At 47.5% G+C, this 27,697-nt stretch overlaps 1 protein-coding gene across 1 annotated transcript in view; it reads right to left on the bottom strand.

Annotated features, from left to right (window-relative positions):
* Nucleotides 1–27,697, bottom strand: part of ERBB2 (erb-b2 receptor tyrosine kinase 2) — a 377,312-nt gene that overhangs the window by 196,312 nt on the left and 153,303 nt on the right. Inside the window, exon 2 of the mRNA XM_086924358.1 lies at nucleotides 222–373. Within this exon, the coding sequence (XP_086780484.1) occupies nucleotides 222–373 (152 nt within the window). The remainder of the gene's footprint in view (nucleotides 1–221; nucleotides 374–27,697) is intronic.

The raw sequence follows: 27,697 nt of genomic DNA, 5'->3' as shown, positions 1-27,697 counted from the left end.
GGAGTCATCGAAATACCTCTGCAGCTTTATCTTGTCTCACGCCTCTTTACAGTGTCCCCAATCACATACGTTCCCTTCCTTGTCCTCTCCATTCATTCACTCACTCACTCAAACACCCATTACCCATCACATGTTGGCCCTTGGGTCCCCTATACTCTTTCATATGGTCGCCCCCATGTCCAGTACGCCCAGTCATATGCTCTCCCTCCCTCTAGACTCACCTTGAGGAAGGACAGGTCATCGTGTTCTTGCAAGTACGTCAGCTCTAGGTTGCCTTGCACGACCTGGCAGTCAGTGTAGAGCATGCGTAGTGCTTGGAGGTGGTCTTTGAGGCTGGAAGGGACGAGCAGCTTCATGTCTGTGCCGGTGCATACTGCGGAGAGAGGATAGGACCAGTTATTACATGGTGACTGCTGGAAGCACATGCAGCTCTTGCAAGATTACTGCTGGCTGCACACTGTTACAGAATCACTGCTGTCCAGCTGTTACATGTTCACTGATGGAAACACAAAACCCATTTACAGTATCACTGCTAGGAACACAGGGACATATTACAGGATGAATACTGAACACATATGGAAGTGCTAAAGATACCTGCTGGGAACACACTTACATGTTTTTGGCCATGGCTGTGGATGAAAATGTGCCTCTTAAAGCCGTAATGCTGAGGACAAAATTGTTATAAGGTCATTGCTAAGAACAAATGTTACAAGATGCTTACTGAGAACAACTTGACCTGCTAAAAAACTACTGCTTGAGACTTCAGTTACAGTATAACTTTTCCGAAAATATTGGCCTTTTTGAGGAGCAATGTTGGTAACAAAGACCCCTCCAAAGTGACACAGTTTAGGGAAACTTGTTACAAGATCCTTGCTTAAAGCATGTGGACCTGTTATAGGACCACTCCTGGTGATACACAGGTGTGTTATAGGATAAGTGTTGGGAACAAACACATATGTTACTGAAGGAAAAATATGAAACGATTACAGAATACCTACCGGGAACAAAGACACTCCTTATAGGATCACTGCTATGAACTCATGAACCTGTTAATAGTTCACATCTGGGAACTCAGGAAGCTGAACATATTACAGTAATCTCTTATATGATAATTGCACAAAACGCATTGGTCTGGTACAAGATCACTGCAGAGAGTAGACGGACCAGTTACAGGAGGAGGAACACTCGGGTCCGGTATAGGCTCACTGCTGTGAACGCATGAACATTTTATCGGATAACTGCTCCGAAAGTCACAGGATCACTGCTCAGAACACGTATCAAGTGAGGCTGGAGAATGCTCAAGCACAGACCATGGTGTAGAGGCTCCAAGTAAAGAATCGCTTAGAACGAGGCCTGGGGAGGATATGTTTTCTTCTTATACGTATTTTCCAAGATGGACGGCTAAACAATAAAGAATCTGGCATTGTAAAACCTTAAACGCGATCTGATTTCATTGGAGGGCCTATGGTAGATTAGGTGCATCTTTTAAATAGAGTTGAACACAGGTGCTTGTCCTCTATGCAGAAAACAAAGACATCATCCAAGTTAGTGTAAAGCAGGAGCCCTCTTCACCACAAAGTGGGTATTACCTAGGGTTGTAATAGATTCTATGGAGTTTAAAAAGGGATTTCTCATAGGTACTATGGTGTTAAACGAATTTACTAGTACGCACAGGGCAAGTCAAAAGTGCTCACTGTCTGAAAGGCCCCTAATTATCAATGAGCTCCTTACCTAGTGGAGTAGAATGGGATCTGTCTTGGTGACAATATGAGGCCTTGGCATCCATCACAAACTCTTAATTCGGTCGACCTTGCCTTTGAGTTATGTTATCTTATGTTAATTTCGATTTATATAGCGCCAAATCACCGACAGGTCTCTTAGCGCTTGCTTTGGGAACCCGTCCTGGCTTTCCCTGCGAGACAACCCCTACTGGGCATCCCCAAGGTGAAGACCAGGCATCCCATCGCGATGGGGCCGTAGTGGAGATTAAGCTAGCTATTGCCCAGAGTTGCAGAGTGTGAACCCATGATTCGAGTAGGCACCGAGGCGAGAATTATCGTGTCCGTGGACATTTTGAGCTCAAGACCCTGCCGCGTCGGGAATTGAACCCTGGTCCCGGGTCTGACCTCTGCATCAGGATCTGCCTTCTCTAACCAGTGAGCCACACTTCTCCACACTTTGAGTCTAGTATGACTGGGGTTATCAGTCGATCCATGTAGGGTTTAGTGACCCTTATTACCTGCATGTTGGTGAACACCGCCTTGGCAAAACCTTGAACCTCATCTGGTATGTTTTTGATTTGACCTACTGTCACAGAGTCAAACATGTATATGTATAAGAGGTCAATCTTGGGATAATTCTGATACCTACTTTACTAAAACTGCAATTTCCCTGCAGCTCAGACATTAGGTTGGGGGATGGTTGCACTTCTTTTAATAAACAAATGTTCTCATCTCAATGCCGGAGGTAATGGAGGAGCTCACTTTCCTCCTTTTCCTTTTGAGTATAGATTGAGCCTGTAAATGTGAAACATACCTTGGGTTCTCTTGTGTTTCCCATGTCCACCAAGTATCTGCTCTCATTGATGCAAATAGGGATCAGTCCACTTGTCTTCCAATGTCGTGACTTGAAAGGCTTTATGAGGAGCACCTCTTATTTTTTCTATACTTGGTTAGGGTGTTACTCTGATCAGTCCACGTTGTAATTAGTTCTCACTTAACCTACAGGTATGATCTTGCCTTAAGCATGACCTGGGTTATCTGATTTGTGAGGCTCAACACAAAATCCACCACATCCTAAGAGTTGGTGACCCAAGGTTTTCTTCCTTTTTCTGTAATGTGGCAGCTGCCTTGAAAGAGCAAAAAAAGATAAGCGTTAAGGGGCTGAACCCTACGTGTTACGGAGGTTCCTTCCTATAGACAGAAAAGCATGGTTAAAGGATGTTCCACTTTTGGCTTGCATGCTGCTCGAAAGCCTCCATCCACTCTCCACAGAAAGCAGAAGGGTGTCCGGGGGCCATCATTTGCTCAGCACTCGATGTTGACAAGTGCCGAGTTGACCAGGCCTTGAAGTCAGCAAAGGAGAAGAGGAATGGTTTCGATCGGTGTCGTCGGAGTAGGCTGATCGGATACAAGCGTCGAAGGTGGGAACCCCAAAGGGCTGTTCACCTGCGCGGAGACGAAGTTGACCATTGACCTGAGGGCCTAACTGAAGCCGAAGGTGAACCTGCTGGCGTGGACACAGTCAAGGCACCTCTCACCTCCTTGGGGCCTGAAGGTGCTCCCGGGGAAGGTGAAGACCCAAAGATGGCATGCAGAGAGCAATAATATGCTCGCATCTGGGTTGGAGTCACCCCGGCTCAAGGGAGGCGCACAGTGAATTAATGCACAGAGTCCCCAGTGGGCAAGAGGGAGGAGACGTAAAAGTTGGAAGCTCTGCTCGGTGAAGTCTGGGGATGCCGCAACAGCAACCGCCTGCATCAGGACTTACCGTGGGATGACGATGGAGGGTGACATTCAAGGCATCAGCTCCTGGACCGGGGGCATGACCGGACCATGCAGTGACAGAGCTATGTTGACTGGATCTTCATCCGACGTTAACGCAGTGCCTTCGGTTCAAGTAGACGACAAGAGTCGCACTCCTCGGAGTCATGGTGCTCTCTCAAGCACCACATACAAATGGAGTGACGGCAGGCCCGGACTGGCCGTTGCGGGCACCGGGCAATCCCCCGGTGCGCCGCAAGGGTGGGGGCAGGTTTTGGGCCCTGGGGACCGTTTCTGTTACAGGGCCATTTTTGCAGCATAGCTGCAAAATCGGCCCTGTAACAAAATCGGCCGAAAACCGGCCCCGGCAAAGAGCTCGATCGCACCCCCGGGGGGCCGGCCGAGCACTTTGCCAGGGCCGGTTTTGGTTCTCAGTCCGGCCCTGAGTGACGGTCCGTGGACGACATTTACTATCCACAAGACCCACAAGGTTTGAACAGAAAAGCACACTATTTCAATGATGAAAACTTCAAAGTATGCCATAAATGACCTAAGGTAACCGCTTCTCCGGATCCATATTGTAAGCGTGGAAAAGAAGAAACTGACGTCAGCGCGTCAGAGAGGGGCTTACATGGACTCCAGTCACATGGCATATGTGGATTACGTCGGTATGGAGTAGCACAATGCCCTCTACCGACGCTCAGGGGTACTGCTGAAATTATTCCCAGATCCAGTTTGGTGCCTTGGAAGAATTCCCAAGCATCCTTTTCGAACTTTCACCTCATTTCTATCCAATTCACCCAACTAACCGGCACTAATGTCCACTACTCTCAATAACAAGTCACAACGTCCCTTTTTCTAATCCACTTCTGTTATTCTATCCAGACTTAAAACACTACTAAACACATGGCAACTCACGAACACAAACTTTAACACATTTACCACAAATAATCCACAAGGGAAAAAGGAAGTATATATTACTAATCTAACTATTTAACTGTAATCTCGGGTTCAAAACAGTGTCCTATTCGCTGCAAAGTGCTTCAACGCCTTTTCAGCAGTAGGAATCCCTCTATAAATACAATTTACAATTACAATGTATAACTAGTGTCATCAAGCAAATCACAATTACTATCACGACTCACAGTTTGAAGGTTGCTCTTGGTTATACACCTGGCTTCGAAATCATCCTGAACTCCAAACTTAATACGCTCAAAGTTGTCACCAGCTTAAAGCTCGCTTGGCTCCTTTTGTCCTTTCTTCATCCATCTTCTGCGTCTGCCATTATCCCTACTCACGCTCCCTAATCTTACACTTGTGTCAGGTCTCCAACCTCCTACCTGCCTTTGCTGCTCTCTTGCCTCAATCCTAACTTTTATTCTGCCCTCTGAGTCCCTGATACCAGTTTCCTACCCTTCTGCCCTTTTGCTCTGCCCACGGCACTCTAGTACAAGTAAAGCACTCAATATCCAAGTGGTCATATGTCGCTACCTTGAGCCAGTTCTGGATTTTTAGACACCGAACCTTTTTACTTTCGCTTTAGTAGCGCTGCTGGCTAATAACCGAGGACTGGCAGCAGCTGTCACACAAGACATGAGGTCACAAGATGGCTTTGAGAGTAAGTGAACATAGATGCAAAAGTAGGTTAAAATTTCAGATAAATTCATGCACCTTAGTGAGGTGTCAGCCCCCGCTAACTAGGTATGGCAAAGCCAATGGGACTGGCCTTATTGGCTTCTCCAATACCCTCTGCCAAGCATCGGGCAAAAAGCAAAATGCTTTTTGCCACTGCTGTGCAGCATTGACAAAAAGGGCACAATGATTCGGCCTCATCATTTCTCTGGTGCACGCATGTGAGAAAACGTATGCAGACACACATGCTTCAGGACCCATGTACACACCAGCTTGTGATGCAGGAACCATAGCTTTTTTTTCCATTTACCGATCCAAGATGGCAGATGTCGCTTGTATCTGTATCCTAATTTGTTAGTAAAAAAGCACTTTCTTCACTACGGAGAAGCCCACCAGTAAATGGCAGCTGCCGGGCCTACCAAAATAAGTCAAAACAAATACTTTTTTTAATCGTGACAACGGAGAAGCAGATCAGAGAACACAATGTGTAGAGGCACATATGGGGAATACAGGGAGTGGGAGGGAGGGTGGAAGGGGGAAATAAGGAGTGGGCAGGAAGGTGGGGAGCAACATGGAGTGAGGAGTAAGCAATAGGAAGTGGATGGAAGGGGGAAGCAAATGGGAAGTGGGCTGGAAGGGAAAGCAACTGGGGTAGGTGGGAGAGGACAATTAGCACAAGCAAGATCGAGCAGCAACAGTGGGTATTTGGTGGGGTGGGAAGGACATGAGATGGAAAACAAATGCGCATTCATGTGGGGCTTAAACAAAAAAACAAGTAGTTCCTTAAAAAGGAGCAGTGTAAGGATATAAATCAGCCAATAAAAAGAAAGGTAAAGGGGACATGCTCCCAGGGGGGGGGCGAAGCAAAAAAAGAAAGGCAATGTATCAAATAAGAAGCAAGCAAATTAGATTGACAATAAAGACAACCAATGGTAAGCAACGGGCGGGCTGAAGGCCCATTATAAGATTTTGGTGAGCCCAAAATACTTCTTTCGCAAACTGCAAACAGTGTGCACTGTCTGGTAAGCGAGACCTAAACATATCTATTAATTTATGCTGCCTGCATCCCAGCAGACGATGGTGTTCGCGAGGGAGGCAGTCAGCAGTGATTCTCATATTACAATCCGCCAATGGACTTTTACCAAGTTTTCCACGTGTCGCTTCAAAATATTTAAATATATATGACAGGATTGCTTCTAAACATTTACACTGAGATGCAGAATTCTCTGCAAACCTAAAACAACGCAGCGTCCCTCCTCCTTTCCCCAGCTCCGCTTCACTTGATTAGCGCCCGCAGCCTCTGCAGGAAACCTCAGCTTGTTCAGGAAATGCCCTCGGGTCAAAAGTGTCACCAATTCATCTTCCTGCTGCTCTTAACAACTTCCGCCTGGCTTCCTGAACCTCCGGTGCAGACGCAGCGCGGGGCCCAGCGCTCTGCCGGAGCGGGAGCTGGCGCTGCGTCAAGACCCTCAGTCCTCGGCACGCTGACGTCACCCTGCTCGGGCAGGCACACTTCAGGGCCCGCGCGCCTCCAGCGAAGGGCTGCCACGGTGCAGTCACGGGCCTGTGGGTCAGCTCTCAGGTCCTGGAGCAATTTGAAAGAGCACCAGAGCTTACAAGTGTTGGGCCCCAGAGTCTGCAGTCAAGGGCAGCCCTGGGGTGAGCACACTGCAGGTCTAATGAGGCCTGAGCTATCTGCCCTCTATGCAATGGTCTATGGGACAGCGCCAAGATTGCAGGCCTGCACTGACTCTACAGGGCAGCCCCAACCATGAGTATAGGCCACCAGGGCTTACAAGTGTGGAACAACTATGGCCCGTGAGTCTACAGTGAAGAGCTCTCCCCTGAAAACTAACAGAGCCTCTGAGGCAGCTCCCCTGCTATGAGGAACAGCCTCCTGACCCCTGAAGACAATGCTCGGGAGAGGTGTACGGTCCACTCAGCCTAAATTGAAGATCAATCATGGTGCTTCAAAAAAAACTAAGTCAGTGAGGCAGCTCTGTGGTCTCAGTGCATCCAGTGAAGAGTAATATTGAACCCTGAGGGCAGGGCCCCTGAGGCAGCTCTACAGCCAGCAGCCGTGACCCCCATGATCAATGCATCTCTAAGGCCCCACAACTTTCAATCAGGGGCAGCCCCGTGGCTCAGAAGACAGTGAAAAGCATCCCTGGCGCAAAGGACTGGAGCATCTCTATGGTTACGTGAGCCTTCAGTGACGGGCACCCTCTAACACCAGAAAACAGGACGGCCTAGAGCAGGTAAAATGTCATCTAAGCATTGTATGAGGTAGACCAGTCCTGACCCCAGAAGATTGGGCCGAGAGGAACAATCTGTTGAAAGGATGAATTGTAGCCACGAGGTAAACCAAAGTAGAGGTTTATTAGTAATTTACAGAATGGTAGTAACAAGTAGATAAGTTCAGAAGATGGTAAGTTCCAGGCTGGTTCATGGCCCCACCAGGAGCAGCATCTTTGCTGCTCAGCCCACTCTCTCTGTCATTCCTCCAGTCCACCAGGCACACCAACAATCTACACACACACTCATGCATACTGGCTGAGCAGCAGGAAATCCAAGTACAACACAATCATAGGACTAAATCCATGTATTGAAGGTCATTAGGTGCCCATTGTGACCAAAAGCAGAAGCTTGGCTAGTTTTGCATTCATTCTTCTTGTGAGCTGCGCATCCCAGAGAGATTTCCTCAAAATGCTTCTATATCTCTCCGCAGTAAGAATTTTGGTTCAACGTGACAGTGATGGTCAAACGACAAGTCCAAGCTCTACATCAGATGATTGGGTGGAGTTAGGTGACATTAGGTTGATCATCAACATTCAAACTGAGAGATTTCCTTAGAAATAAATAGTGCAGGCAACTCCAAGTGTCCCGAGCAAAAACGCCTGATTATCAGACAGGGTCTGCGCCAATATCAACATGCCTTTGAAATCGGTGGTGCATTGCCCCGCGCTCTGAATAACATTCGGCGACCTTACCTGAAAACCCTGTGCTCGGGCAATGGCCACCAAACCATCAGATCATCCTGACATTTGACTACCATAAGAGCACCCCCTCGCTCATTGCTATTTCAAATCATGCTCTGACACGAGCCTCCCCAAGTGAGTCAGTCTCATTGGGCGAGAGGAACCAAATTAGCTCCAAAGACCTATCAGGCTTTGTTGAAGAACACTCTTAAGTGTGCGTTGCCTCTGACACCATAGATCTCGCAAGTTATTTCTTTTCAAAGTCCTATTTATTGACAATGACTGCTTAAATACTTTTAGCACATTACTTTGCAAATAGTTCAAAGGTACACATTGGGTGTAAACACATCGCTTGTAATTATCTCCTTATATAATAAAGCACATTCAACATATATTACAACAAATTACTTGCTGACATCAAAGTAAATCAAAGTGAGACAAATAAACAATACACAGTGATGAAATTAATGAGTTCGTATATCAACGTTATCCTTAGAAATTGATATTTTGGGGGTCCTACTGGGAATCTAGGAAAGTAATTAATTGTCCTGTGACTGGCCAGGGAAAGTAACTTATTCCAGAAAGAGTTTTATGCCTTAGTGTGAGATACGTCTCTCACTGTATGTCCTATTATTTAACTGGATCATAGGGCATGTATTTCTCCTGGTTGAGCTCAATTCCAGAACCAGGAGAAATACATGCCCTATGATCCAGTTAAATAATGCAGCGCTGAGAGCTCCTCTCTTACAACACCTCGGCCAGGCAGCAACTGGGCCACCAACAGCAGGCCCACTCAGCCTTTCATCCTTCCAAAGTTAATGAGTATCGCTAAGTTGGATAACAGTAAATATATATTATGAAGCACCTAGATGCCCGAAGAGTAAACCTGTGCTTTACAAGTGTATGTTATGCTACAGTAATACTCAGCCAGCGGAGCACAACAACAATAATCAATATTACTGCTCTACAATGATAGCCATTCACTGAAGTACCAATCAATCAATCAGGTGTCTGTAAAGCGCGGCTACTCACTGCGAGGGTCTCAAGGCGCTGGGCACCATAGTAATACACACAACTGTAGCACAACAGTACCATAATAAGGCACCTTTCTACAACACTATACTAATATCCAACATTATTATAATATGTAACATAGTATAGTGTTGCAGTGACATAGTAGTATCCAGCCAAGCAGCACCACAGTAATAACCGACTGGCGAACAGGGTGGTGATGGTGCCAGGATACTCTCCGGGGTGAGTACTGCACCATACAAATACACATAACGTAAGTGTGTGCTGGCTTGTCAGGTGTGTGAACATGCATGAGGGTCACAGATCTGCGCCAACAGTGTAGCAGGCGCAGCAGAGCCAGTGACGAGTACATAATGCTTGCCTGGGTCATGGGTACACCTTTGAGTGTTCTTGCTGTGGCACCAGACAAAGGAGAAGGCGCATCTCTTAATTCAGCTCAACCATATAATGCTCATGTGCAAGAGACATCAGCTACACCAAGTGTAACAGTGGATCCAGGAAGTACCGTACTAAGCTACTCACAAGGACTGACTGTCAGAGAATAAACACTCATCTCCAGAGCACAGCCCTCTTTTAATGCAGGGAGACCCCAGACTGAATCAATACAACCATTTTATTTACAGCTCATTTTTGGATTTTTTTTAACGTTTTACCGTCTTTATCAGTTCTATCTAAACTTACAATTTAAGGAAAGGCTCTTGGTAAATCACTTCAGCTATTTGGTAAGGGACGCTGTGCCCCTGCTATAAGCATCTATATCTTTCTTATCTTACAGATTATAGACAGTCATTTTAATAAGGTTTTGCTTGCATACTCAGTTGGACAGTCATGTTTCCGTCTTTATAATTGGCTACACTAGGATGCTTGTTTCCAGTCCAGGGAGGACCTGGCTTGGCAGTTCGGCTGCACTGTTACCATGAGGCACAGGGTCAAGACTGATTTGCATATGGCTGGGTTCAAACTGGAATGGCATGGTGACCAAAAAAACGATGGATTTAGGCCCAGATCTCTGTACTGGGGTGAATGTATGACATTGTTCTGCATTCTGTCCATCAACTGTTGTTTTTGCATTTGTCACCCCGAGTGGGACGGGTATGCCCAGACGTGGGTCCTGTGCTCTCCATGCCACTGGAATCAAGCTATTCTAGCTGATGAGAGATGAAACCCTTAACGGGTCGTAGGATGCTTGTTTCCAGTCCAGGGGGACCTGGCTTGGCAGTTCGGGCTCGACTGTTCCCATGAGGCACAGGGTCAAGACTGATTTGCATATGACTGGGTTCAAACTGGAATGGCATGGTGAGCAAAACAACGATGGATGTAGGCCCAGATCTCTGCACGGGGGTGAATGTATGACATTGTTCTGCATTCTGTCCATCAACTGTTGTTTTTGCACTTGGTGTTGGCAGGCAGAACATGCTACCAGGAAACTTGAGCATGTCAATATAAACCCAGCGCCAGTCGTTCGCGGGGTACTGCCATCAGTGAATGGACTCTTCATTCATACATTAATATAGTTTATTACAACGTATCCACTTGAATTCTCCAATGTGACCGCACACCACAGAAACACATAACCACTGGCGTACATTTTTACTGCCGACAAATGTATGACTCGACAACTAGAGTGCTGCGGTATTACTTAACTACTGTAGAATTTGAGTAATACCATATGGCAGTGGTAACGGAATAAACAACTACTCTACTGGAGAATTACAGTACTACTTAGCCGATATAGTTCCAAATTGATACCCTGTAAAAGTAATACTTAACAGATGGAGTGTAGCAGTATTACTTAACCAGCACAGACCCAGCGTAATATCCTGCTACATTACTACAATAATACTCAACCAGTGGGGTGCCACGCTATTACTTAACCAGCACAGAACCAGAGTAACACCATACCACATTACTACCGTAATACTCAACCAGTGGAGTACCACAGTATTACTTAACCAGTACAGACCCAGCATAACACCCTACCATATTACTACACTAACACTCAACCACTGGAGTCCCATAGTAAGACTCTACTATTGGCCTGCCGCTGCTGTGGCCACGATGTCCTGTGTTGTACATCCGCTCTATATGTCGACGCAGGTGATGGCAGGATCATTGACACACTCTGCAGACTTGCAATACCCAGCAATGATACGCCCATTGTGGTACCCGAATAACACCACCACCGCAACAACTTATGCTGTACTTGGCAAAAATCGTATGTGCAATCAGCCCCATGCTTCACTGCCCTATTTGAACCCCAGCTGATCGGCAACATTTTCTATACTCTACACACTAAGTTGGATGTCCTCTTTGATTGATACACACAGTGTGCTCTGCCTCTCTTGCATACCTGTGGAACTCTGTCCCTCCCTTGCTCCTACAGTTACCGTAAACATGAGCACTCCTCCCTGTTTACCAGCGCGAAGGAGGCCCGTCCTACACCAAAGTGAACCGACCTGAATTTCAGTAGGTGTGACAAACACTCTGGTACTGGACCTGTTCCAGGTCTCCCAAGGCACGCACATGCCAGCCACTCATTGTTTGGGTGTGCTTAATGGTGATTAGCTTAAGGCTGATGTCAGGGCCTCTGGCATTATCTGGATTGACGCAGTGATGTTATGCATGAGTTTGCGTGCCAAGGACTGCCGTTGTTGAGTTCGGTGAAGTGGTGATGTACAAGACTGTGTGCCCAGAGTCGCTACGTTTGGGTTATGTACCATGATGAGTAAAACAACAAGGAGATTTTTGAACCAACCAGGGAAATAGGCGCACACCAGTGTGTCCGCACGGTTGAGAGCACCGTAAGGTAGTGGGTACAGGCAAAAGGGCGGGCGGTAATCTCACTTAACCGCTCAAAGTTGGATCTGGAGGATCCACACAAATAACATAAACACAGCAATGCCCCTGCGCTATACAAGTGTATGAGATATTTGGAGAAATGACATATATATAGAAAGCACTTTCATTCAGTATGCAACCACACTTTAGGAATTGTTTTTTGAGAATCCGTTACTCCAGGTTCAGGTACAACAGTTCCGAGAAAGAAAGAAAAAAGTTCCGTCCTTGATATTCAATCATGGGTTTATTGTTCCTTTGTGAATGCCAACACGTGTTTCATCGCAGGGAACAACTGCGAATCTTCGGGGTTCTAGGTTCGGGGTACGTAGCACGCTGCCTGCGTGGTAGGGGAAACTTCTATTTGTTTAGTGATCGTCAAAAACCGGGAGGAGTAATTCTGCGTATCCGAGATATCTCGTGTGAGACCAGGCGGGTACACCTTGTTATTTTCGAACTCCCTCTTGAGGTTCCCGGTGCCGTTCTCCGAGTGACCGTCACTCGGAGAACGGCACCGGGAACCTCAAGAGGGAGTTCGAAAATAACAAGGTGTACCCGCCTGTTAAAGGATCTCTGGTCTCACACGAGATATCTCGGATACGCAGAATTACTCCTCCCGGTTTTTGACGATCACTAAACAAATAGAAGTTTCCCCTACCACGCAGGCAGCGTGCTACGTACCCCGAACCTACTCACATGAGTTCGGTCCCAATACGGACCCTTTACTCTGATATCGGTTGTCATACTCTCCTCACTGAAGCCCTGAAGATTCGCAGTTGTTCCCTGCGATGAAACACGTGTTGGCATTCACAAAGGAACAATAAACCCATGATTGAATATCAAGGACGGAACTTTTTTCTTTCTTTCTCGGAACTGTTGTACCTGAACCTGGAGTAACGGATTCTCAAAAAACAATTCCTAAAGTGTGGTTGCATACTGAATGAAAGTGCTTTCTATATATATGTCATTTCTCCAAATATCTCATACACTTGTATAGCGCAGGGGCATTGCTGTGTTTATGTACCATGATGAGATTCAAGATTTAGGGTGGTCATTGTGTGTACCATCATAGAGGTGATATGCAGGAGTTCGGGTATCCACAGTGGCAGTCTGTGGTTTAGAGCAGTGGTGATATGCAGGAGTTTGGGTTTCCACAGTGGCCAGTGTGTGGTTCAGGGCTGTGGTTATATTCAGGAGTTTGGGTGTCTGCAGTGGCCCATGTGTGGTTTAAGGTAGTGGTGATATGAAGGAGTTCGGGTGTCCAAAGAGGCCCGAATGTAGTTTAGGGAAGTAGTGATATGCATGAGTTTGGGTATCCACAGTGGCCGTTGTGTGGTTTAGGGCAGTGGTAATATGCAGGAGTTTGGGTATCCACAATGGCCTGTGTGCGATTTAAATGCATGGGTTCGGGTATCCGCAGTGGCCAGTGTTTTGTTTAGGGCAATGGTTGTAGTCAGGAGTTCAGGTGTCTGCAGTGTCCCATGTGTGGTTTAGAGCAAGTTTGGGTCTCCAAAGTTGTCCGTGTGTGGTTTAGGGCAGTGGTGATATGCATGAGTTTGGGCGTCCACAGAGGCCAGTGCTTGGTTTCGTGCAGTGGTGATATGCAGGAGTTCGGGTGTCCACAGTGTCCCGTGTGTGCTTTAGGGCAGTGATGATAGGCAGAAGTTTGGGTGTCTACAGTGGCCCATGTGTGCTTTAGGGCAGTGATGATATACAGAGTTCGGGTCTCCACAGTGACCCGTTGTGCTTTAGGGCAGTGATGATATGCAGGAGTTCGGTATCAGCAGTTGCCTGTGCTTGGTTTAGAGCAGTTGTGATATGCAGGAGTTCGGGTTTCCACAGTAGCCCATGTGTGGTTAAGGGCAGTGATGATTTGCATAAGTTTGGGTGTCCAAAGTGGCCAGTGCTTGGTTTAGCGCAGAGGTGATATGCAGGAGTTTGGGTGTCCACAGTGGCCAGTGTGTGGTTAAGGGCAGTGATGATATGCACCAGTTTGGGTTTCCACAGTGGCCAGTGATTGATTAAGCGCAGTGGTGATATGCAGGAGTTCAGGTGTCTGCAGTGGCCAGTGTGTTCCTTAGAACAGTGGTGATATGCGAGTTCGGGTGTCCACAGTGGCCCTTTGTGGTTTAGGGCAGTAATGATATACAGCAGTTTGGGTGTCCGCAGTGGCCAGTGATTGCTTTAGCGCAGTGGTGATCTGCAGGAGTTTGGATGTCTGCAGTGGCCAGTGCTTGATTTAGTGCAGTAGTGATATGCTGGCATTTGGATGCCCGCAGTGGCCAGCGATTGATTTAGTGCAATGGTGATATGCAGTATTTCTGATGGCCACAGGGACAGTGCTTTATTTAGGTCAGTGATGATATGCAGTAGTTCGGATGTCCACGGGGCAGTTCTTGATTTAGGCAAAAAAAAGACCAAGAGAACTATTTGACATCATTAAAAAACAAACCTCCAAACCATCAAATTCCCTCGTTCAGCCCTCTAAAGCCTTATGCGATAACTTTGTCAACTTTTTCAACAACAAAATCGACAAGATCGAACTTTCCCTTGACATTAACCTACATCCTCCAGGCAACAACCGCACAACAATCGAATCTACCTCAAGCAGGCGACCCGCACTTACCTCGTCCGCCTTCGACCCTGTCACGGAAACTGAGATTCTCAACTTAATCGCCACGTCGAAGCCCTCATCGCACAACTTGGACCCTCTACCATCCCAATTAACCAAAGATCTGAAATTCGCCCCCGCTCCACTCTGGTGCGAAATCATAAACAGTTCCTTAAAAACAAAAAACAGTTCCTTAAGATCGTACAAGTAACTCCTCTCTTGAAAAAAACAGGCCTGGACTCAAATGACCTGAATAACTTCAGACCGGTCTCCAATCTCCCCTTCTTGGCCAAAATTCTGGAAAAATGTGTGCTCCGTCAACTGAAAAAAACAGATTGACACTATCAACCTGCTTGATCAACATCAATCAGGTTTTAGAAAAGGCTATAGCACCGAAACTGCAATCTTTAACATTGTCAACGACATCCGTCACTCCCTCGACTCACACCATTGCTGCCTACTCATTCTCCTCGACCTGTCAGCAGCATTCGACACAGTTGATCATAATCTTCTCATCAAGGCCCTCAAAGAGAGAGTTGGTGCAGAAGAACAGGTTCTGCAATGGTTCTCATCCTTCTTCCAGAATTGCTCCCAGAGAGTCAAAATCAAGCCTTTCACTTCTGACCTTCTCCCAGTGAACAGAAGCGTCCCCCAAGGTTCCGTTCTCTCCCCGCAACTGTTCAATATTTACATGCTACCCCTCGCTTCCATTCTGAATAAAGCCAACATCCCCTAACATTTATATGCAAATAACACCCAGATTTACCTGGAATCCTCCTCCATCAATGACATTCTAAGACTCAATAATACTCTCAAAGAAGTCCAAGAATGGTTTTCATTGAACCACCTGAAACTCAATCAAGGTAAAACAGAAATCCTCCTCATCTCCAACAAGTTAGAAAACCCGCTAGAGAAGGAGTGGCTAAAAGCCATTGATACTCTCAACGTGAATCCCACTCTGACTAAATCTGTAAAATCACTAGGTATCACCCTTGACCACAAATTATTCATGGCGGACCACATCAAAAACCCTGCCAAGAGCGCCTTCTTAAATCTGAAGCTACTCATCAAAGTCAAACCCTACATTCCTCCTGCTGATCTCAAACAAGCCCCCCAATCTCTTGTGTTATCCAGACTGGACTAGGTGTACGCGACCCGCTCTGGTACCCCCCTCTCCCACCTAGTACCCCTAAAAACCACCCTCAATGCAGCGGCCAGAATGGTCTCGGGAGTAAAAAATTTGACCAAATTTCTCCTGCACTCAGAGATCTAAAATGGCTCCCAGTGGAAATGCGGGCCAGCTTCAGAACGGCCTGCCCGACACACAAAGCCTTGCACACTGGGAAACCAGAATACCTAGCCTCGAAACTCAAGAAAGCCGGTCAATCTGGAACACTCAGAAGTTCAAACTCCCTCCTTCTCATCCCCTTAAAAACACGCAAACAGAAAACGGCCAATCGCTCCTTTGCAGGGAATGCTCCAAAAATCTGGAACGCCATCCCTGTGGACATCAGAACTATTTCCTCCTTTCTAAACTTTAAAAGCCACCTAAAAGACCTCTACCTCAACCGTGCCTTCCCAAAACCAATTACGTAACTTTCAAGCCCTAACTTGTTCTGCCTCCAGACCGCCTTCCCTGCAACCGTCCTCGCCCCCCCACCTTCCTCCCCATCACATGGGGTCGGCACCGCTACGTGAAGCTTCACAGGATATTACTTTGCCCTCATTGCCTCTGGTCCAGCTGAACACTTATTTGTATGCTTATTTTATCTGTGGACTTGTTATACTCTTATCTTTGTGTGTATTGTACTCGTTATCTGACTTATACATATCCTATTGTGAAGCGCTCCGATATCCTCGGGTCTGGCCAGCGCTACAGAAAACTCCTAAAGTAAAGTAAATAAAATAAAAGTGCAGTAGTGATATGCAGGAGTTTGGGAGTCTGGAGTGGCCAGTGCTTGATTTAGTGCAGTAGTGATATGCAGGCCTTCAGGTGTCTGCAGTGGCCAGTGCTTGATTCAGTGCAGTGGTGATATGCAGGAGTTAGGGTGTCCGCAGTGGCCAGTGCTTAATTTAACACAGAGGTGATATGCAGGAGTTTGGGTGTCCGCAGTGGCCATTGCTTGATTTAGCACAGTGGTGATATGCAGGCCTTCGGGTGTCTCCAGTGGCCAGTGCTTGATTTAGCGCAATGGTAATATGCAGTAGTTCAGATGTCCGCAGGGTCAGTGCTTGATTTAGTGCAGTAGTGATATGCAAGAGTTTGGGTGTCCGCAGTGCCCAGTGATTGATTTAGCGCAGTGGCGATATGCTGGAGTTTGGGTGTTTGCAGTGCCCAGTGTTTGATTTAGCGCAGTGGTGATATGCAGAAGTTTGGATGTCCGCAGTGGCCAGTGATTGATTTAGCGCAGTGGTAATATGCAAGAGTTTGCGTGTCCACAGTGGACAGTGCTTGATTTAGTGCTGTGGTGATATGCAGGAGTTTGGGTGTCCGCAGTGTGCAATGATTGATTAAGCGCAGTGGTGATATGCAGGTGTTTGGGTGTCCGCAGTGGCCAGTGCTTGATTTAGCGTAGTGGTGATATGCAGGCCTTTGGGTGCCTGCACTGGCCAGTGCTTGATTTAGCGCAGTGGTGATATGCAGTATATCGGATGTCCACAGGATCAGTGCTTTATGGAGTGCAGTATTAATTTGGAGGCGTTTGGGTGTCCGCAGTGTCCAGTGATTGATTAGCGCAGTGGTGATATGCAGGAGTTTGGATGTCCGCAGTGGCTAGTGCTCGATTTAGTGCAGTAGTGATATGCAGGAGTTTGAGAGTCGGCAGTGGCCAGTGCTTGATTTAGTGCAGTAGTGATATGCAGGCCTTCAAGTGTCTGCAGTGGCTAGTGCTTGAATCAGCGCAGTCGTGATATGCAGGAGTTTGGGTGTCTGCAGTGGCCAGTGCTTGATTAAGCGCAGTTGTGATATGCAGTAGTTTGGCTGTCCACAGCAGCCATTCTGTGGTTTAGGGCATGGATGATATGCAGGAGTTTGGGTGTCCGCAGTGGCCAGTGCTTGATTTAGTGCAGTAGTGATATGCAGGAGTTTGGGTGTTCGCAGTGCCAATGCTTGATTTAGTGCAGTGGTGATATGCAGGCCTTCAGGGGTCCGCAGTGGCCAGTGCTTGATTTAGTGCAATGATGATATTTAGTGCAGTGGTGATATGCAGGCCTTCAGAGGTCCGCAGTGGCCAGTGCTTGATTTAGTGCAATGGTGATATGCAGGAGTTCGGGTGTCCACAGTGGCCCGTGTGTGTTTTAGTGCAGCGATGATATGCAGGAGTTGGGTGTTCGCAGTAGTCAGGGTGTGGTTTAGTGCAGTGGTGATATGCAGGAGTTTGGGTGTCCGCAGGGGCCAGTGCTTGGTTAGCACAGTGGTGATATGCAGGAGTTTGGTGTCCGCAGTGGGCAGTGATTGATTTAAGGCAGTGGTGATATGCAGGAGTTTGGGTGACCGCAGGGGCCAGTGCTTGGATAGAGCAGTGGTGATACGCAGGAGTTTGGTCTCCAGATAAGCAATGTTTAACAGAAGCAGTGGTAATGGTGTGGGTCTGTGATTGGCAGTACACTCTGCTAGAAACAATGGAGTGACAAAGAATTGTCTTCCTTATTTCCACTACTTCAGCCCTCACCTTCAAACAGAAGCTGGATATCTTTAGTACTATTAACTTCGAACAAGCATTTGCAATGCAATAGGTCTCACAGTAAACCGAGTTTAAAGGGCATTGTAAATGACTGCCTTTTATTTATGTTTTTAAAACAAAAATAAAAGGCATTGTTGTTTGCAATGTCAATAGCTCAAACTTGCATAAATGCGAGACCTGTTGCATTACAAATCCTTGTTTTACATGAGTCTAGCCGTGAGACAACATCTTCTATTTTCTCTGCTACACCGTAATAGCCAATTAACGGATTCCAAGTGTATTATTTTTTTCCCAATATCGGCACTGCACAGAGTCGAGTCCCTCGGTCACAATCGAACGCTCTTTGACGGCACCGGGAGCGCTCACACTTGACATCGATCTAATACGCCAGAAAAACAAAACGGAAGGAGATGGCAACCATAAAGCAACACAGGCGGGAGTAGTCAGAGGACATGTTCAGAGGGCCGCTTGACGTGCCTTTTACGTAATGTACGTTGTTGCTAGGCACGCCGAATAGGTTTGTTCACTTAGAAGCTACGCTCTACTCTTTACCGCTCTAAGACACAATATAAAGACGTGTAGGTTATTGTTTGGAGAAGCTCTTTCTTTCCGTGCCTTTAAGCGTACGGAAAGAGATTCAAAAGCGTGTGCCCTCTTCGGTAGAACCGCACAGAAGCGCACAAGCCACAACGGGGCAAAAGTTAAACAATGTCAACAGTTCAACAAAAACAAGGCATACACAGAACACGGATAAAGTGTAAAGGGTGATGCTTCGCCACTCGAAAGTGAAATTAAATGCCCTCGGGACAAGAGAAAGCAACAGCAGCTCTTACGTACACACAATAGGAGCATTAAACAAGTTTAGAAAGAAGAAACTAAATGCCGGGGGAGAGAATGGGTGGAGGCGGCAAGACGTTTTGAACAAGATCACACTATGGCAAGTGGCTGTGAAGGCAATGAACGTACCGTCCAGTGCAGACCCAGCGGGTGAACCTTTTCAGGGAAACAAGCCCGCGAGTGGTGTGCGTGCGTGGACCACAGCGAGTGATCTGTTTTCTTTTATCGCGCACGTGTCTGGGCACGATAATTGAAAATAGATGTGGCCTGTGCGGGTAACTGTCACCAATAGGCCATGAGCGGAGCATTGCGCCCGCCTTTGGCCTATTGCGTGCTGTCTATGTTAAAAAGAAGCACGCAAAGACCAATAGCCTGGGGCAAAAGTAAAAGCACGCACGCAGTGTGTGCGACCATCTGAAGCGATTTCTGAAAGCCCCTACATGAGTCTTCGCCAGAACAGGCTCGACCTAAAAAGCAAACTTTTCAAAGAGGCCTTCAACTAAGTTCAATGTCCTCATGAGAGCCACTAAAAGATATAAAAGGCTTGCCCTACGCATCCAGCTGTACTCTCTTCTATATTCAGTACGTCTTACTGTGCCTCTAGCTCTGAATGGACTCCTATTCTCAACCATTCAGTACTTCGTAATATTGCACATGCGGCTAGATTTTAACTTTCTTTTATTTGGTACTTCTCATTGTCACGCATATGTCTGGACTCCAGCTCTTGTTACTTCAGTACTACCAGTACTACTCATTGTTACTCATCGGTCTGGACTCTGGCTATTATCTCTCCACTACTTCTCATTGTTACCCATCTGTCTCCAACTTGCATTTATCTCGCATTGTTACATATCCAAAAGGAATTTCAATCAGATGCATTCATTGTTACACATCTGGCTGGACTCATCTCTTCGGAATGTATCACTGTGACGCATCCGGCTGGACTCTAACTCTCATGTATTCAGTACCTCTCAATCTTACGCATGCAGCTGAACTCTATAAACTCTCATCTGTTCAGTACTTCTAATTATTACGCATCAAACTGGACTCTCATCTCTTCAGTATTTCTCATCTGGCTGAACTTTAACTCTGATGCATTCAGTACTTTTCACAGTTCTCCATCCCACTGGGTTCTAACTCTCATCTCTTCAGTACTTCTCACTGCTGTGCATCCGGCTGGACTCCCAACTCTCATCTGTTCAGTACTTCTCGTTATTATGCATCAAAAGCCACCGACCCTCGCAGCAGAGCAGACGGGTGGGAGCAGAGGTGGGTCAGACTTGGCCACACGCCTGTCCCTAATAAACAGGCACCCAACCTCCGGCATAAGGACCAGTTGTCGGAAAAAATCTCTCCGTTTCCCCGTACAGTTGGTACTGGGCGGGCCGGCGCTGCGCTGATGTACACAGTGCCCCCTGGCGCTCGGCCATCCTTCCGTGCCAGGGTAGCCCGTCCTCCCTCCCTCTCCACCGGAGTCGCCGAGAGGCCACTTGTGTTTACACCCTCAGATGGCGAGGAGTACCTGGGCACACCTCTGGTGTTTACTACCGCGAGGGAGGCTCCGCCTCACCAACTGAACCGACCTGAAGGCTGCGGCGCGGGAGTCTGTGATAAACAGCCCGGGCCTGGACCCGTTCCAGGACTCCAGGCCTGAGCCCGCGCACGGCACGCCAACGGCGCATTGTTCGGCTCCTCGCGGCGGGGGAGTGACGCATTCATCTGCTCTCTGGTAACCCAGAGACGGTTTCACTTAATGTGCGCCCTTGTCTCCTCGACAGAGGATCGGGACCGCCTACATTCAACAGTACGTGGAAATGACGTCAACTGGTGTGCGGTGTGCTGGCTACTGGTCTTTGATATGTGCAGTACATTTGACAACGAATCGTACATGTGGCTTGTTTACCTTTTGTCCAAGAGTCTGTTGGTGTCCAGGGTAGCCATTGTTTGGCCCTGTGCAGTGGGGTGAGCAGGATTTCTATATCCAGAGCAATTACTGCTTTGTTCGACACAATGGTGATGTCCAAGTGTATGTGGAGCAGAGCAGCCACAGGCAGGGTTGTTGTAGTAGTGATGTGCAGGACTGTGGATGTACAGGGAGCCACTCTTATTTTTGCTGCAATAGTGATGTGCAGGAGTTTTGGTGTCCAAGGAGGTGACTGTATGGATTTTGCAGAGGTGATGTGCAGGAGTTTGAGTGCACAGGGAGCCACTCTTATTTTTGCTGCACTAGTGATGTACAGGAGTTTTGGTGTCCAAGGAGGTGACTGTATGGTTTTTGCTGAGGTGATGTGCAGGAGTTTGGGTGCACAGGGAGCCACTATTATGTTTGCTGCAGTAGTAATGTGCAGGAGTTTTGGTGTCCAAGGAGGTGACTGTGTGTTTTTTGCTGAGGTGATGTGCAGGAGTTTGGGTGCACAGGGAGCCACTCTTATTTTTGCTGCACTAGTACTGAGCAGGAGTTTTGTTGTCCAATGAAGTGACTGCATGGGTTTTGCTGCAGTGATGTGCAGGAGTTTGTGTGTCTATGGCTGCCACTGTCCGTTTTGTTGCAGTAGTGATGTGCTTGTGTTCTGGTGTCAAGGAAGGTGATTGCCTGTTTTTTGCTCAGTGGTGATGTTCAGGAGATTGGACGCCCAGCCTCTGATAGGTTTGTTGAAGTGGTGCTGTGCAGAAAGTTGGTTGTCCAAGGTGGTGACTGTGTGCTTTTTGCTCAGTATTGATGTGCAGGAGTCTGCGTGCCCATCATTCATAGGAACACCATCAAAATCACGACTAGCTCCGACGAAAATGTTACAACCGCCGAACATCTCCACTTTCAAATCCACACCGACCCTAGGACCACACTCAGAGGCACCCTCATTTACAGGCCTCCCGGCACCTGCACTCAATTCAACGATGACATCACAGAATTCATCACCCCACATGCCGTCGCCTCTGAGAACTACATTCTGCTAGGAGACCTCAATTACCACCTTGAAAACAAACACGACAGCAACACCACCACCCTACTGGACAACCTGAACAACCTCGGACTCAAACAACTTGTTGACACCCCCACCCATATAGCCGGAGACACGCTCGACCCTATCTTCACCTCCAGCAAGCACATCTCCTTCGACCGCACCACAGCTCTCCACTGGACGGACCACAGCTGTGTACACTTCAGCTACAAAACCACCCTGACCCACAACCGCCCACTACCTATTCCTCGGAGAAACTGGAACAAAATCACCTCCGACCAACTCCTCGCTTCACTCAACCAAAACCCTCCCACCCTCTCATTGGACCCTAACCAACCGGCCACCATTCTCAAGCAATGGATCACCCACAGTGCTGACGAATTAGCACCTCTGAAAAAGCACCAGGTCAATTCAGCAAGCAAAAAGGCTCCCTGGTTCAATGATGACCTAAAAAAATCCAAGAAGCTATTCCGCACCCTGGAGAAAACATGGAGAAAAAACCCAACCAATGACAACATGGCCACCCTCAAGGCAGCTACCCGCAAGCACCACCAACTGATACGCTCAGCCAAGAAATCAGCATTCCAGGATCATCTCGACAACAACACTCACAATAGCAAGGAACTTTTCAACATCGTCAAAGAATTCACCAACCCCTCCGCAGCAACCAACGACATCACTCCCTCCCAAGTCCTCTGCGATGCGTTATCCTCCTTCTTCTACAACAAAATTGCAGACATCCACAACAGCTTCAAGAATACTCCCAGCGATCAACACTCCCCACCCCCCTCAGATCCTACTCCACCAACTAACATCCTTAGCGCCTGGAACCCAATCACCACTGAAGACACCATCCGCCTAATGAACTCAATCCACTCTGGCTCGCCAACCGACCCCTGCCCCCACCACATCTTCAACAAAGCCGACTCCATCATCGCACCCCATCTCCGTGATGTCATCAACTGCTCGTTCAACTCTGCCACCTTCCCAGAAAGCTGGAAACATGCCGACCTCAACGCCCTTTTGAAGAAACCCACAGCAGACCCCTCTGAACTTAAAAATTACCGACCCATATCCCTCCTCCCATTCCTGGCCAAAGTCATTGAGAAAGCAGTCAACAGCCAGCTCGCCGCCTTCCTTGAATCCAACAACTCCCTCGACCCCTCTCAGTCCGGATTTCGGGCCAAACACAGCACCGAAACTGCCCTCATTGCAGCAACAAACGACATCCGAAATCTACTGGACAACGGAGAAACAGTGGCCCTCATTCTACTCGACCTCTCAGCCGCTTTCGACACAGTCTGCCACAGCACCCTCATACAACGCCTCAGCAGCATCGGCATTCAAGGCAAAGCCTTGGACTGGATCACCTCGTTCCTAACTGGGAGAACTCAGAGAGTCCGACTTCCCCCATTCAACTCAGAGGCCACTGAAGTCATCTGTGGAGTCCCATAAGGATCCTCACTCAGTCCTACCCTCTTCAACGTCTACATGAGCCCACTCGCATCCATCGCACGTCAACATAACCTTAACATCATCTCCTACGCTGACGACACCCAGCTGATCCTTTCCCTCACCAAAGACCCCAACACCGCCAAAACCAATCTGCAGGAAGGCATGAAAGAAGTAGCCGAATGGATGAATCACAGCCGCCTAAAACTCAACTTTGACTAAACGGAGGTGCTCATCCTAGGATCTTCCCCATCTGCCTGGGACGACTCCTGGTGGCCTTCCGCTCTGGGCACAGCACCCACACCCACAGACCATGCACGTAACCTTGGCTTCATCCTAGACTCCTCTCTCTCGATGTCCAGACAAGTCAACCCAGTCTCATCCTCCTGCTTCAACGTACTTCGCATTCTCAAAAAGATCTTCCGCTGGATCCCCCTCGAGACAAGAAAGACCGTCACCCACGCACTGGTCACAAGTCGACTGGATTATGGTAATACATTATATGCAGGAATCACAGCAAAATTACAGAAAAAACTCCAACGCATCCAAAACGCATCAGCGAGACTCATATTAGACGTCCCTCGCCAAGATCACATCACCGGACACCTAAAAGACCTCCACTGGCTTCCCGTCAACAAAAGAATTACGTTCCGTCTTCTCACCCACGCACACAAGGCCCTCTACAATCTAGGACCCGAATGCCTCAGCACTCGACTGTCCTTCTACAAACCCACCCGCCAACTAAGATCGTCCAATCAATCCCTCGCCACAGTCCCGCGCATCCGAAAATCCACCATGGGTGGCAGATCCTTCTCCTTCCTGGCTGCCGAGACCTGGAACTCACTCCCCACTCACCTCCGCCTTACTCAAAACCACATCTCCTTCAGAAAAGAAATTAAAACCTGGCTATTCGACAAATAATGAACCCCTTCCCCAAGCGCCTTGAGACCCTCTGGGTGAGTAGCACGCTATTCAAATGCCCGAACTTGAACTTGAACTATGATGCGCAGGTGGAAATGCCCCACTGCTCTCTCCTTTGTTTTGAGACCATGTAATGCTAAATGCCATGCACACCTGAGGCAATGCCTTACTCAGGGCACAAGTCCCAAAAAAACAAGTGGGGGGAATAACCTATTTAGGCAGTATTCAAGTGACATACCGGTGCGTGACATCACAACGTGTGATATCACGGCACATGAAATCACGGGGCATGACATTACATGTGGCATCACAGGAATTGACATCATAGGAAGTGGCATTACAAGCCATGACTTTAATATGTACGTGTGATGTGAAGCGCTTTGACACTCTGCTGTGGGATGAGTAGCGCTATACAAGAAAAAATAGTGGTACTTAAATTATTTCAACGCCTCTTCAGGGGTAGTCAGAGCGATATAAATTACATTTAGTATTATGTAAATACTGGGAGAGACCAACACATCTGACATTCTTACAGTGCATGTATATCTGGTAAACAGAGCCTGAACAAAGTGAAAAGCTGCCTCTCCTAAGTATGTGTGAAGTGCTAACCTTTATTTCCCCTCTGCTGCATTTATTCCAGGTGTGAGGCTCTAGGAGACTCAAACAAAAGGAGGCCTGATGACCCCTCTATTCAGCCTTTGATACGGGTCCAGCAGGAGTCTAAAATAAGAAAGCCCCGTCCCCGCCTGCACGGTGTCGCTGGGACGAATGAATGAATGAAAAATGTATTGCAGAGTTACTTAAAACTATTTGCAGTATAACTTACATCAGTGAAATTAAAACAAAATAACATGATTCCTTAAAATCTGTCACAGTGCATCTTACTTTAAAAAGAATTCACATGAGATTCTAACCAATTTCAGTTCAGAGGAAAGTACTAATTGTGTTAAGAAGAAAAAAGTTGTATAAACAGTTCTATGTATTGTTTTAAAATGTCCCTTAATCAAATCAGCAGCAAGTCTGTTTTCTAGGAATTGGCTTGATACAGTTCAAGCCTCCTCCGGGGTTATCAGGACCTTCTTCAGTAAGTCTGGTACGCAGCTCGTCCATGTATCTCCCGAATCTAGTCAAGTCTGTAGGTAGGGTGAAAGAGAATAGAACCGAAGTTGCTGGGACGAGTTCAGCATATTATTTAGGGGGCCCAACTTTTTGGCAGGGTGGACGGCGTTCACCCTGGGAAAATAGTGGGTGGACACCATCCACACGCGTGTACCCCGACTTCTGCCCTGGCCCCACTACTCCCTCCTGTGCTGGGAGACTATGTAATGCTAAATGTGATGCGCACCTAAAGCAAAGACCCACTACTCTCTCTTGTGTTAGAAGAACATGTAATGCTAAGTCCAATGCGCACCTGAGACAATGCCCCACTACTCTCTCCTGTGTTAGAAGACCATGTAATGCTAAATGCAATGCCCACCTGAGGCAATGCTGCACTATTCTGTCCTCTTTTAGAAGACCATGTAATGATGTCAGATGCGCACCTGAGGAAATGCCCCACTACTCTGTCCCTTGATAGAAGACCATGTAATGCTAAGTCCGATGTGCACTCGAGGCAATGCCCCACTACTCTCTCCTGTGTTAGAAGACCATGTAATGCTAAGTCCGATGCACACCTGAAGTAATGCCCCACTACTCTCTTGTGTGTTAGAAGACCATGTAATGCTAAGTCCGATGCTCACCCGAGGCAATGCCCCACTACTCTCTCCTGTGTTAGAAGACCATGTAATGCTAACTCAGATACGCACCCGAGGCAATGCTGCACTATTCTGTCCTCTTTTAGAAGACCATGTAATGCTAAGTCAGATGCGCACCTGAGGAAATGCCCCACTACTCTGTCCCTTGATAGAAGACCATGTAATGCTAAGTCCGATGTGCACTCGAGGCAATGCCCCACTACTCTCTCCTGTGTTAGAAGACCATGTAATGCTAAGTCTGATGCACACCTGAGGAAATGCCCCACTACTCTCTCCTGTGTTAGAAAACCATGTAATGCTAAGTCCGATGCACACCTGAAGTAATGCCCCACTACTCTCTTGTGTGTTAGAAGACCATGTAATGCTAAGTCCGATGCGCACCCGAGGCAATGCCCCACTACTCTCTCCTGTGTTAGAAGACCATGTAATGCTAACTCAGATACGCACCCGAGGCAATGCCCCATTACTCTCTCCTGTGTTAGAAGACCATGTGATTCTAAGTCCGATGTACACATAAGGCAGTGCCCCACTACTCTCTCTTGTGTTAAAAGACCATGTAATGCTAAGTCCGAAGCGCCACCGAGGCAATGCCCACTACTCTCTCCTGTGCTGGGAGACAATGTAATGCTAAATGCAATGCGCACCTGGGGCAATCCTCCACTACTCTGTCCTCTTTTAGAAGACCATGTAATGCTAAGTCAGATGCGCACCTGAGGTAATGCCCCACTACTCTCTCCTGTGTTTGGAGACCTTGTAATGCTAAGTCCAATTGGCACATGAGTCAATGCTCCACTATTCCCTCCAGTGCTGGGAGACCATGTAATGCTAAATGTGATGCGCACCTGAGGCAATGCCCCATTACTCTCTCCTGTGTTAGAAAACCATGTAATGCTCAACGAAATGCGCACCTGGGGCAATGCTCCACTACTCTCCTGTATTAGAAGACCATGTAATGCTAAACGAAATGCGCACCTGGGGCAGTGCCCCACTACTCTGTCCTCTTTAAGAAGACCATGTAATGCTAAGTCAGATGCGCACCTGAGGCAATGCCCCACTACTCTGTCCCTTGATAGAAGACCATGTAATGCTAAGTCCAATGCGCACCTGAGACAATGCACCACTACTCTCTCCTGTGCTGGGAGACAATGTAATGCTAAATGAAATGCGCACCGGGGGCAATCCGCCACTACTCTGTCCTCTTTTAGAAGACCATGTAATGCTAAGTCAGATGCGCACCTGAGGTAATGCCCCACTACTCTCTCCTGTGTTTGGAGACCTTGTAATGCTAAGTCCAATTAGCACATGAGTCAATGCTCCACTATTCCCTCCAGTGCTGGGAGACCATGTAATGCTAAATGTGATGCGCACCTGAGGCAATGCCCCATTACTCTCTCCTGTGTTAGAAAACCATGTAATGCTCAACGAAATGCGCACCTGGGGCAATGCTCCACTACTCTCCTGTATTAGAAGACCATGTAATGCTAAACGAAATGCGCACCTGGGGCAGTGCCCCACTACTC

The sequence above is a fragment of the Lissotriton vulgaris genome, chromosome 5 (genome assembly GCF_964263255.1).
Source record: "Lissotriton vulgaris chromosome 5, aLisVul1.2, whole genome shotgun sequence".
Classification (NCBI taxonomy): domain Eukaryota; kingdom Metazoa; phylum Chordata; class Amphibia; order Caudata; family Salamandridae; genus Lissotriton; species Lissotriton vulgaris.
Note: the sequence above shows the minus strand (reverse complement) of the source record. Positions and strands in the feature narration are given on the sequence as shown.